Genomic DNA, 13,306 nt, shown 5'->3' with positions numbered 1-13,306 from the left:
TCTCCTTTGACTTTCCTCCTATCTTCTGTACCATGGCTATACCTTGCAATAATGCCTCATACTCGGCCTCGTTGTTTGTGGCCGGGAATCCGAGTCTCAGGGATTTCTCTATGACATGATCTTTAGGGGACACTAAGACTAGTCCTACTCCTGACCCTCTCTGGTTTACCGCGCCATCAACATATACTTTCCATCATGTTGGCCTCGGGACAAAGACCGCTCCAACTGGCCTTTCGTCAGCGATCCTTCCCTCGGTTCCCACTTCTACAGTTGGCTCAGCGAACTCCGCCGTTAAGTCTGCCAGAACCTGGCCCTTTATGGCAGTTCGAGGCATGTATTTAACGTCGAAGGCTCCCAGGATAGTATTCCACTTTGCGATTCTTCCCGTGTAGTCGGCGGCCCGAAGTATGGACTTCAAGGGTAGTTGGGTTAAGACGACCACCGTGTGGGCCTAGAAATAATGAGGCAGCTTTCGCATGGCATGGACCACGACAAGTATGGCTTTCTCCAAGGGTAAGTACTTGACCTTGGCTTCGTGCAATGACTTGCTAACGTAGTAGACCGGTTTTTGGACGCCACCTTCATCTCGTATTAGCACCAGGCTCACAGCGTGGTTCGCCATAGCAATGTATGCGTATAGGACCTCGTCGGCCTCTGGTTTAGACATGATGGGTGGCCGGGCCAGGTAATCCTTGAGCTATTGGAAAGCCGTGGCACATTCCTCGGACCATTCAAATCCCTTCCACTTGTTGAGCAGGAGGTAGAACGGTCTGCAGCGGTTCGCCGACCTGGAAATGAATCGATTCAGGGCCGCGATCATCCCAGCAAGCCTCTGGATCTCTTTGGGGTTTTGTGGAGGCCTTAGGTTTTGAATAGCTTTGATTTGGTCGGGGTCGACCTTGATCCCCCGGTGGGTGATGATGTAGCCCAGGAACTTGCCCGATCCTACGCCAAACGAGCACTTGGATGCATTTAGTCGCAACCTGTTATTTCTGAGGACATCGAATATACAGCCGAGGTCCCGCAGATGCTCGGACACCAATCTGCTCTTTACCACCATATCGTCAACATAGATCTCAATGTTCTTGCCCAACAACGGCTCGAACATTCTCGTCATCATCCTCTGATAAGTAGATCCATCGTTCTTCAAGCCGAATGGCATCACCTTGTAGTGGTAGTTTTCGATGGGCGTCACGAAGGCCGTCTTCTCTTGATCCTCCAAGGCTAACAAGATTTGGTGGTAGCCTTGAAAGGCGTCTAGGAAGCTCATCCGAGGATGGCCTGCGGTTGCATCCACCAGCTGGTCTATTCGTGGCATTGGGAAGGGGTTCTTCGGGCAGGCTTTATTCAGGTCCATGAAGTCCACGCAAACCCTCCATTTCTCACTCTTCTTCTTGACCGCCACAGTGTTGGCTAACCATTCGGGGTAGAATACTTCTTTAATAGCGCCCGTGCGCTTGAGTTTATCGACCTCTTCCTTAACTGCCTCGGCGTGCTCCTTTGACGGGCGTCGGAGTGGTTGCTTCATGGGGATCACCGAGGGGTTGACGGTAAGGTGGTGACAGATGAAGGATGGGTCAATCCCTGGGGCATCGCAAGGGTCCTATGCAAACACGTCCAGGTTACTCTTGAGAAACTCAAGCAACTCCTTCTTCTTTCGGGGAGGCAGTTGGGTTCTGACCTGAAAAAATCTCTCCTGGTCGTCGTCGATGACCACTTTCTCTAGGCCTTCAAGCCTTGCTTCCTCGGCGGCCGTGTCAGCTGGTGCCACCGAGGCGGTTAGCTGCTATAAGTTTTCGGCCATGGTGGCCGAAGGCTCCGTATCTTGCAGGCGTGAGGTGGCCGCGACCATACACTGCCTTGCCGTTGACTGGCACCTTCGGCTCTTGAGGATTCAGTTTCCAGATGGAAATTTCACCTTCTAGTGCAAGGAAGAGGCGACACCTCCTAAGGTGTGGAGCCAGGGCCTTCCCACAATGGCAGTGTAGGGGGAGTACGTGTTCACCACTATAAAGTCCACCTCCACTACTTCCGGACCGGTCTGGATGGGCAGCTTGATCATGCCCTCTGGGATGACTAGCTTCCCATCGAAGCTTATCAAAGAGGAGTTATAAGGCGACAAGTCCTCGGGTTTTAGCCCCAGCCCCTTATAGAGGTTGGGGTACATGACCTCCGCCGCGCTGCCACCTTCCACCATCACACTTTTGACGTCATAGCCCCCAATTCTGAGGGTGATCACCAAAGCGTCGTCGTGGGGTTGGGTGGTTCCGTCTTTGTCCTCCTCGAAAAAAGTCAGGGTCGGGTGACAGCTTCTTCTGGCCCTCTTTGGCCTTGACTGGGACTCCCTGGCGGCCACTTGGGCCACGGACAACACCCGTGAGGGGCGCATGCCTATTCTTCCTGGCGCAGCCAAGATCATATTAATCGTTCCCGCGGGCTGCCCCATGGCTATGTCCTTCCGTGGCTCCTGGTAGGTCTGGCCATGCTGGCTGCTGGAATGGTGCAGAAGATGCTTCAGACTCCCCTCCCGGATTAACTGATCCAAATAGTTCCAGAGATTCCTGCAGTCCTCCGTAGCATGCCCGTGGTCCTGGTGATATTGGCAGTAGCGGTCCTGGTTACGCTTCTCAGGGTTCCCCGACATCTTATTCGGCCACCTGAAATACAGTTCATTCTTGATCTTTTCCAGCACCTTGTGCACCGATTCTCGGAATACAGCGCCGACAGCCTGGGCGTTTGTCACCCCAGATTGCCCTATGAAATCTCTTCTCGAACGGGCGTTGTTATATCGGTCCAACCTGGAATCCCTCCTCTCCTGAGGGATAGCCTTCTCCTTCCCCTTGCCCTGCAGCAAGTCTTCCTCCACCCATTTGTATTTATCGATCCGGTCCATTAGCTGCCGCACGCTGGTGGCGGGCTTACCAGTTAAGGACTTCCTCAGGCCATGCCCCATCGAAAGCCCGTTCTTAAACGTATTGATGGCGACATCATCGTATTTGCCGTCCAACTCGTTGTAAATCTCCCAATACTTGTCCGAGTAAGCCTTGAGGGTCTCGTCATTGCGCATGGTCAGGGACAGTAACGCACTAATGGGTCGAGGAAGTCTGCTGTTCGAGACAAAACGGGAACCAAAGGCCTAGGTCAGCTGTCTGTACGAGTCTACGGAATTCGTCCTCAAGCCGTTGAATCACCTCATTGCCACAGGCCCCAAGCTGGAAGGGAAGACTTTGCACATCAGCGCCTCGTTCTTAGAGTGAACGGCCATCCTCTGATTGAATTGGCTCACGTGCTCCACGGGGTCCGTCTTGCCATTGTAAACGGTGAAGGTCGGCTGCTGGAACCTCCGAGGGAGCTCCGCCTCGTCTATGCGACGCGTAAAGGGCGACTTGGAGAGCCGGTCCAGCGCCCTGCTCATGGCGTCGCTTCCCAAGCCCTTAGGGGTGGGGCTGCCACGCCTATGCCTCCAATAGCGCTCATCCTCATGGGAGAAAACTTCACTCGGGGGTGTCGTCGACCCCTGCCTGTAGTCGTCATCACTTTCGTCGTTAGAGGGTAAGTCGAGGCTGGGTTCGGGTCACTTTCGTTGTGCATGGCGCAACTTTCTCTTGAGATCGTCTATCTCTCGCTGCATGGCCGCCTTGTCTTCCTGCCTCTGAGAGGCGTGACTCTTATCCTCCCGCGGCCTCGTGGCTAGGTCGTTATTGCTTCCCTGGGGCATGCGGCCGCTTCTATGCGTATGGCTTTCGCTGGTTTGCGAGGTGTGCACGCTTCCTTCTCGGAATCGTCCGTTCTCCTCATTCTGGCCGTGCCCCGTGTCGCCATAGTCGTTCGGGCGTTGGGGTCTTGCTGGTTCGTGTTGATGGGAATTCCCTTGGTGAGGGTCTGACCCTACCATGCCTAGCTGTTGTCCTTACCGACGCAAGAGTTCTTCCCACAGACGGCGCTAATTGTAGGGACCGAATTTGGGACACTTCTTCAGATTGAGAGAGTGGACCCAAGCCCAGCTTGCCCTTCAATGAATTTATAGAGTGTGGGCTCAAGAACTAGGCCCTATTAAGGGGTACAACTGCCCTGCATGGTTACATGTGAATTTATCAACTTGAACATGGATTGGGATGCACAATGATGCTCCTCGGACTGGTCTTCCGAAGTTTGATGTTCTTATTATTTCTTTTAAGATTCATTACAAAGGTTTCAGAGGGTATGGGTCATTACAGAACTCCTTAATGCCGATCCTCCGTCCCCCTTTTCAGGAGAGACTCCCTACGTTATATACTTCTCTCAACTGATCCTAACCCTCCATTTGCCGATCAGTCAGGCCACCACTTGAGAGCCTGTCCCATCAGCCGCATCCCTATTCCTCTAGTGGGTTGCAGCACCCAAGGCAGCACTGTTCAGGAGTCCTGTCCTCATTAATACGGCTAGGACGTTAGTTGAGGGCATTCAATGCAGAGGTGACAGCTCGCCTAAGGCCTGCTCTTTCGTCGTGTTCTCGTCGCCGACGCGTGACACTGGACCCCCTCCTCCTCGGACATTCAAGAAGTTCCCTCTTTGGTGGGGCGGTGCTCGTGTTCTTCCGAGGTCTCGAATGCCCGAGGACGGGGCCATCCTCGGATATGCTCCTCGGGGGTCGGTCCTCACGCTTCCATCCTCGGACCCCTCATGCATCCTCGGCGCGAGCCCTTGGGCCTGAATTGGAATGGGCCAAGGCTACCTGATTTTCTGGCCCTATAGTTGGCTTTTGTTACACACTTGCTCTCACACACTCTATGCACACCTTTTTTGAAATTGCGTTTTCAAAACACATGATTTCAACCCACGTGGCTGTGCGGTGAGTGTACAATGGCAAATGTGTGATAATCATTATCTTTTTAATTAATATGATTATGTTTAGTGGAAATTATTTCATTACATTTGAAAAAATGGGTAAAACCTATGCTAGAGGCCCAAATAAAGTTGGTAATGTGAGAATCTAACATACTATAAAAAAAGAATAGATTTCTCGTAGCCTAACAACCATAAAATTGGATCTTCTATGTTTCATTGGAAAGTATGATGATCCTTTTTGAACGAGGATTGTGTTGTTCTTTGCCCTTTTCATTGCTCATAGCCTAACAACCATAAAATTGGATCATCTCCATTTCATTTGAAAGCGGGATGAACAATTTTTAAGAAGGATTGTACTGTGCTTTTGCCTTTTTCTTTGATTAGTGTTGGTTGAAAAATATACCTTAAATATACTTTGATTTAAATAGCTATGCATGACATACAAGTATTACGAGGTGTAAAAATGATGCATTAGTCATTTTATATAAATGTTGTACAATGTTTAAAAAAAAAAAAAAAAAGGAGTCCCTTAGTTAAATTTTATACATAATTTTTTAAATTTTTATATAAAAATACATTGAGAGGAAGAATTTTAAAAAGCTAAGGTCCACGGCCCCCTATTGCCCATCCCTCCGGTCCCTGTCTTGAATTGGTATACATAGGGCCCCAATCATTCATCCTTATCTCTTGGTAAAAAATTCTTATCTCTTGGAAAAAAATTGGAACAGTTTAGGAGATTTTTTTCCACGTCGTTTCTATGGTAAATGGACCCTTCGCATTTGTAATATTTACTTATCTCATCTAAGTTAAAAGTCCACATCCAGCTAAGACATAAGTCATGTCATGAATTTTTTAAAGTAAAAAGGGAGGGTTCTTGAAAGGAACACAATTTTCAGTGAATATAAGCGAATAATTATAATAAGCAAGCAATAAAAGTAAAAATAAAAAAGCAGTAAAACCATATATTCATCTACATATCTCTCGTTGGGTAATCAGGTGGTTGGCTCATTGGTCAGGAAAAAAACTCATCAGTTTTAGGTTGAACTACCATACTATCGTTCTAGGAAAAATATGAAGTGTGCACGTTTTGTTATAGTAAAATATAAAATTATGATAAATGGTTGATATAAATACATTAAGTTTTAAATTTTATTTTGAAATTTAAAAATTTTTGACACTAGAATTTTAGTTGGTCTAGGATTTAATTTCTTGAAACTTAGAAAATAGAGTTATACCTAAACTAATGATCGATGCACCATATTTCTAGTAAATAAAAGTGATTAAAAAAAATAGATTGATCATGTGGTTGAGAAGGGTTTTTTTTTTTTTTCCTTATGAACATATATTATATATTATGCTCTAAAAAAAAAAAAAAAAAAAAAAAGAAGCTTGGTCATGTATCAAAAAAAAAAAAAATGTTTGGTCTAGATGCTGTGTTTGTGCTAAGTGATTATTTTCTCCCTCCAACAAATGGTTAAATTCTCATTAATTATGATAATTCACCTAAGTTAAAAGCTTATTAACTAAATTTTAAGAAATTTAAAATTCTACTCCAACTATAACTCACTTTAAGCAGAAATCTGTTTTCTAAGTTTTAAAAAATTTACTCCAATTAAAGTTCTATTTTAAAAAATTCAAGAAATTTATAATTTATATTAACTATTTTGATAATCTACAATAATTTTGTATCTTAATATATATATACACACACACTTCTAATCATATTAGATGAAACTCTATTAAAATTTCATATAGCTCACTAAAGGTCCAATAATATTTTTAAAATAATATATTTCTTTTAATATAAAATCTTAATTTGGGGCATTCAAATAATATATTATTGAAGTAGTAGTGGTGTGATCCATGCATTACTCAAGAAGGTCTATTTTAATCCCTTTCCTCGGCTTTCCTCTCATCTCCTCTGTTTTCACTAAATCTGCATATAAGGTAGCTCGTATGCGATAATTCAATTAGAACTGGCGAACATTAATTATTGTGCAAACTTCTTGAAATTAATATGATTCTATTTAGGGGAAATCATCTCTTTACATTGGTAGGACCTATGCTTGAGGCCCACCATTCTAAAGTTGATAATATGACACTCCCAACTGCACAAAGAAAATAGATTTATCGTAGCCTAACAACCATCATATTTGGATTTTCTCCTTTTTATTTGAAACTGGGAGATGATCTTTTTGAATGAAGACTGTATTGTATATTTGTCATTTTCGTTCATTGGTTATGGTGCTACTAAAGGTAATAAGTATCATGCAAATTAAATATTAGCGAAAGTGCATTCATGGCTTCTATTATATATATGGGTCTGGTTAATGTATTTCCTTAAGACATATATTAACAAATCTATTTAAAAAAAAATTTTATCGGAAATTGAAAAAACTATCAAAATTTTTTCAATTCGCGATAAAACTTTAAAAAGTTGAATTTAGTCAATCATGTGTTAGCTTTATTCCGTGCCAAATTTGCTTGTAATTTTAACAATTAGATATCTTGTATTTAGGTGGGAATTATGTAAGGGTTGTGTGTGAGAGAATGTAAAGAAAACTCAAGTTATGTGCATTCAAAGGAGTCTCGCAACTGGCAAGTCGCCAAAGAGGCACACGTGTGAAGCATGTAGGGAACTGAAGGGTCACGATAGTTGGAGCACTATAAGACAAAAAGTACAGTTTGACCAAGCAGTTCACTTGTGACTCAAACTCGCAACTAGTTCCAGTAGCGAGTCCAAGTCGCCAGAATGCTCTGTTTGGATGAAAACTGAATTTTCACATTCTTCACATACCCTACTATAAATCCCCTTATACCCACGAAATGTAGAGAGCTTCCAAAGAGAATTTTGAGAGAGAAACCCTAGAGAAAACCAAGATTGGCTCATCCACAATCTTAGACATTTGATTCTCCAAATTCCTCTACTCTTACCCTCTCCATTGACATATGCTTGAGAAGTACATTTGCCAATTCCTTATATCACCATACCCATATCAGTGAGGAGGTGTTTTGGTGCTTGGGAAGCTGTTCGAAGATGACCAATTCATTTGGTTGATGCAATGGGCTTATTGTGGGATCCGAAAAGTTAAAAAATACACGATTAGGCTTAACCCTGTTGGAGCAAGAAACTTGGAGGGCTTAAGTGCATTGAGTAGATTAGGCTTAGAGGGTCTTTTGCTATTCGTGTATCCCAACTTTATTCTTTAGTGGATCATTTGACCATTTGGAGGGCGGCGGAGATGTTTTTCATCGAGTTATTCGGTTTCCTCTTCAATAACACGTACTAGTGTATCACATGGTCAATTTTTCTTTTAAAATTTTCTGCCTGCGATGGTACTAAGCCCATGACTTAGTCTCAGCCAACACTCCACACACACACACACACTGTAGGAACACTCAGAATATAATTATCAAGAGAATTCACATACACAGAGCACACACAGTATTTATAAGGCACCAATCCCAACCTTTATTACTCAATATCAAGTGCAAAGGAAGCTTGGAGAATACACACGAAATTCTCTAAGCAAAATTACACACTTTGCTGTTGACAGCCCCAACAGCCTAGGATAAATGCACAGAAATAACTGTTATAGCAATTACTGCCAAGTAACTACCCCCTGTCTAGGACTTGCTACCACGTGTGGTTTGACTTAGGACACCTTCAACTGCTGTTGTGTTGGCCTGCTCTGCACGTTTCCAGCCCCTACACAACAGGTCTGAACATCCAGAAAGCCAGGAACTACTTGATAATTGCCGATAACTGCTGCTGCACACTCTGAACATGCCAACCTATATCTCAATGCATTATCATGGGGCCTCTGCCCAAGCTCCAATAGCCCACACACAATTGTTCCATCACATTTTAGAAGTCTTGGCCCCTGCACAAGCCCTTCTCATCAGTATCACAACCCACACAACATACCCATATGCAGCACATCAAGTAACCGCCATCAGCCCACTCATACAAGTCCATGCATTCTGCCAACACCATCCAGCTCAATGCCTTGTACAGCATATCATCATCACAGCAGCCCAGCACTGCCGTGCATCCAATCCACCAAGCCTACACACAAAGCGACCATTAGCCAAGCCACTATTGCCATGTACTATCCCATAAGGTCAGCACCACCTGTTGTTGCCCAACATCAAAATCTGTCTCTGCCCACCATGGCCCTTCTCTGCCATGGCCTAGGAGCATCATATGAAGCAAGATGCCTTCACATGCTGCCCCTCTTCATGCTCATCACTTTGAATCCAACAGGAAGACTGGGCTTATCCCCCTTAAAGAGCAGTTAGGAGCTTCACTAGATAGGCATGAGGAGCCATTGGTGTCTTGAGAAAACATTGAGCCATGTGACTGCCCTGACGTTATCCAAGCACTCCAGTTCCTCATGCCATCATTAGTAACTCGTAAAGCTCCTAATAAACCACCACCACCAAAAGAAGCCGACGTCCTCATCAGTAAGGTATCCTCAAATGCCTTCACCTCTTTCTCGAACTGCCGCAATGTAGTTGCTTTCTCCCAACTTGCCTCTGATTCAACCGCCCTTTTCCACTTCATTAAGTAGTAAGTTATCATATTTCCTCCCTTTCGATAACCTGTCACCTTATTGTCAAGAATTCTGTCCACTTCTCGATCAAACTGAACCATGACAATAGGCGGGGCACGCCTTGCCTCATTCCTTGCAGGCTCTTCTGCATCCCTATGATAAGGCTTCAAGAAACTCACATGAATTGTTGGATGAATCTACAATCTTTCTGGTAGCTTCAATCTGTAAGCCACTACATCAACTCTCTTTACAATCTCGAATGGACCATCATATTTAGGAATTAAACCTCTGTGAATTAGCTCACTTCTAAACTTTCTCCAAATCTGCGGTGTCAACTTTAACAACACCTTGTCCCCAACCTGGAACTCAAGAGGCCTCCTCCCTTTATCAACATATTTCTTCATTCTCTTTTAAGCTTTCAACAAGCTGTCTTGTGTCTCCTGCATCAACTCTTGCTTGTTGATAGCAAATCTACACACTACAGGACACCTGCCTCCTGAACATTCTTTAGCAATCTCATGAGGTGTGAGGGGCTGCTGCCCCATTGCCAACTCAAATGGACTCACCCTAGTTGACGAAGACTTATGTAGATTGTAGGCAAACTGCGCAGAATCCAATAAATCTAGCCAATTATTCTGGCTGGCAGTCACATAATGCCTCAATAGTGCTCTAACAAAACATTGATTCTTTTTGTTTGCCTATCTGTTTGTGGGTGATTAGCAGTCGAAAACTTCAACTCTTAACCTATCAAACCAAACAGAATAGTCCAAAATCGACCAGTAAATCTAGAGTCTCTATCGCTTACAATATCTTTAGGTAACCCAAAGTATTTCACCACATTTTTGTAGAACAAATCAGCAGCTACCTCTGTTGTACATGTACTTGGTGCAGCCATAAAAACAGCATACTTTGAGAATTGATCAACCACTACGAATACCAAACCCATCCCTTTTGGCAAACCAGTAATAAAATCCATTGAAATTGAAACCCAAGGACTTTCTGGTATAGGAAGAGGCTGTAACAAACCTGCTTCCTTTTGAGTTAAGCCCTTGTCTTGCTGGCAAACTAAACAAGTCTTCACATATAACTAATATCCAACTCCATTTTAGGCCAATAGTAAGAATGGGACAGTAATGCATACATTCTATTCTTACTCGGATGTGCTGCTAATTGTGGATCATGAGTTTCCTTCAACAACTCTCTCCGGATCTTCCCACTTGGTACAAAAAGCTTGCCCCCCTTGGCATACAGCAACCCATCCTCAAGCCAATAACACCTCACAAGGCCTACAGTCACATCCTGCACCAGCTTTTGATAGGTAGCATCAAGCTTAACACTTTCTTTGATCCTGTCCACAAATTCTGACTCCACTCTTGTCAAAACAGCCATATACTCTTGCACCTGTTTATGACTAAGTGCATTTGCTACTTTATTGTGCTTGCCTGGTTTATGCTCCCACACAAAATCATATTCCTGCAGCAACTCTCGCCACCTAGCTTGCTTGGGTGACAACTTCTTTTGTGTGTTAAAGAAGATATTTGCCACATTATCTACTCTCAACATGAACTTTGGCCCTAGCAGATACACACACCACACTAGCAAACAATGTACCACTGCAATCATTTCTTTTTCATAAGCTGAACATTTCTACTTTGCTTCATTCAACTTCCTACTCTCATAAGCAACATGATTTTTCTCTTGTACCAGCACATCACCAATTGCTTTATCAGAAGCATCAATATGGACTTCAAAGGGCAACCCAAAATCTGGCAAATGCAGCATAGTCTCACTTAATACAACAACCTTCAGCTTCTCAAAAGTTTCTTGACATGCATCTGTCCACACCCATTTTTTGTCCTTTTTCAGCAAATCTATGAGAGGAGCCACCTTCTTTGAATATCCTTGAATAAACTTCCTGTAGTAGTCAGCCAATCTAAGGAAAGAACACAACTCAACAACCTTACTTGGTAGGGACAATCAAGGATAGCCTGCACCTTCCTTTCATCCATCATCACCACACATTTGCTGACCTTATGCCCTAGAAACAAAATCTCTTGCTGGGCAAACTCACACTTCTCTTTCTTAACAAACAATTGATGTTCCCTCAATTTGGATAGCACCTTCCTAAGGTGTTCCAAGTGATCCTCCAAGGATTCACTATATATCACTATGTCATCTAGGTAAACCACAACAAAGCGATCCACAAACTCATAGAAGACATCATTCATTAAATTACAGAATGTAACAGGGACTGGATACTTGTTCTTCACTGTCACTTTGTTTAAGGTTCTATAGTCAACACACATCCGCAATAAGTCATCCTGCTTCTTCTAGAACAGAACATGGGCACCATAAGGAGCCTTGGAAGGCTGAATGTAGCCTGTATCTAGCAATTCTGTCAACTACTTTCTCATCTTAGCCAACTCCGTTGGGGACATTTTGTATGGGGCCTTCGAAAGAGGTTTTGATCTAGGAACCAACTCGATCCTATGATTAACAAAACACCTTGGTGGAAGGGTCTTAGGTAGTTCTAGAGGCATCACATCAGCAAACTCCCCCAGCAGTCCAACCACAGCATCTGGAACTTCGACATACTTGTCCTGCTTCACTTCAATCAATGTAGCCAAGTAAGTCATCTCACCCTTCTTCAACCCATGCTTAACCTACATGGTTGAAACCATTGGTTCTTTCCCCTTACTAGTCTTACTATTTCCTGCCCCACGCCTCACAGGAACATAGCATGGCTGCTTCTCATCAAGGATTAATAATACTCCAAGGAATGGTAGTAAAGCAGTCTTAGCAGCCACTAGAAATTCATCACCCAGAATTACATCGAAATCCTCTAACTCCATGACTAGGAAATTCACCTTACCTGTCCACTTGCCAACCTTAAACTTCACTCCATAAGCAATTCCTAACACAGGTTTTGCCTCTGAGTTTACTCCCTTGATCTTACTTGGACACTTGCTTACTTTCAGACCAAGCCTTTGGACCATCCGATCAGTAAAAAAATTGTGGATAGCACCAGAATCAAGCATACCTTCAGCCCCAGTCTCATTCATCTCCACTTGAACATAAGACAAATGCCTAAAAGTACTTGCTGCACATAGTGCATTCAGTAATTGCAAGGGGTTCACTATGCTGGGAACTTCTTCATCGGACTATCCACCACCATCTTCAGCAACCATGGCATTAAGCTTCTCACACTTTGGATAGTCTCTTGCAGCCAGCATTATGCTTGGGCTGTTCTTTGCTTGGTTGAGAGGTGGAACTCTCTCTCTTGCTTTTGTTACCCCACATTTTCTTCTACTTATCTTTCTTCTTGCCATCCTTCTTCTACTTGTCTTTGCCTTTGTCCTTAGACTTATGTTTTCCCTCATCCCCACTGGGCTTACTAAACTTGTAGTCCACTAAGGCATCTGCAACAGACATTGCAATAGGCAGATCATGCACTGCCTGCCTCTTTAACTCCATCTGTGCCTAGGGCTACAAGCCAGACATGAAATTGAACAGTTTGTCCTCCTCTGACATGTTCTTGATATCTAGCATCAAAGAACTGAATGTCTTGACATATTCTCTCACTATACCAATCTGCTTCAATTTCTTCAAGGCATCTCTTACAACTCAAGCAGTGTTGGTAGGAAAAACTGGTCCTTCAATTCCTTCTTTAGGGCTTCCCATGAGTCAGTTTTTCCTCTACCAGCATCTACATCATCTTCCACACGAGTTCTCCACCATAACTTGGCATCCCCTGAAGTAATTGTCACCATCTCTTGACTAGGCACCTAGGCAGCCTTGAAATACTATTCCATATCCCACAAGAAATTCTCCAAATCCTTGGCATTCCTAGCACCATTAAAGGGCTTTGGTTCAAGCACCTTCACTTTGGTGGCCACTTCCCCCTCCCAAGGTAGGCCACCCAT

The 13,306-nt window shown here is 44.0% G+C and overlaps 1 protein-coding gene and 1 pseudogene across 1 annotated transcript; both read right to left on the bottom strand.

Moving 5' to 3' along the window:
• Positions 1 to 1,921: 1,921 nt before the first annotated feature.
• On the bottom strand, positions 1,922 to 3,067 carry LOC136067695 (uncharacterized). The gene has a single exon (XM_065773902.1). The coding sequence runs from the start codon at positions 3,065 to 3,067 to the stop codon at positions 1,922 to 1,924; it is 1,146 nt and encodes a 381-aa protein (XP_065629974.1).
• A 9,622-nt stretch (positions 3,068 to 12,689) lies between these two features.
• LOC136067694 (uncharacterized) lies at positions 12,690 to 13,306 on the bottom strand (annotated as a pseudogene).

This window comes from Quercus suber, unplaced genomic scaffold (genome assembly GCF_002906115.3).
Source record: "Quercus suber isolate HL8 unplaced genomic scaffold, Cork oak 2.0 scaffold_82, whole genome shotgun sequence".
In the NCBI taxonomy this organism is placed as follows: domain Eukaryota; kingdom Viridiplantae; phylum Streptophyta; class Magnoliopsida; order Fagales; family Fagaceae; genus Quercus; species Quercus suber.
This window is presented reverse-complemented; position numbering and strand designations above follow the sequence as displayed.

What these genes read in the sequence shown, in the direction of transcription:
- LOC136067695 (XM_065773902.1), bottom strand. Translation starts at nt 3,067, where the DNA reads ATGCGCAATGACGAGACCCTCAAGGCTTACTCGGACAAGTATTGGGAG.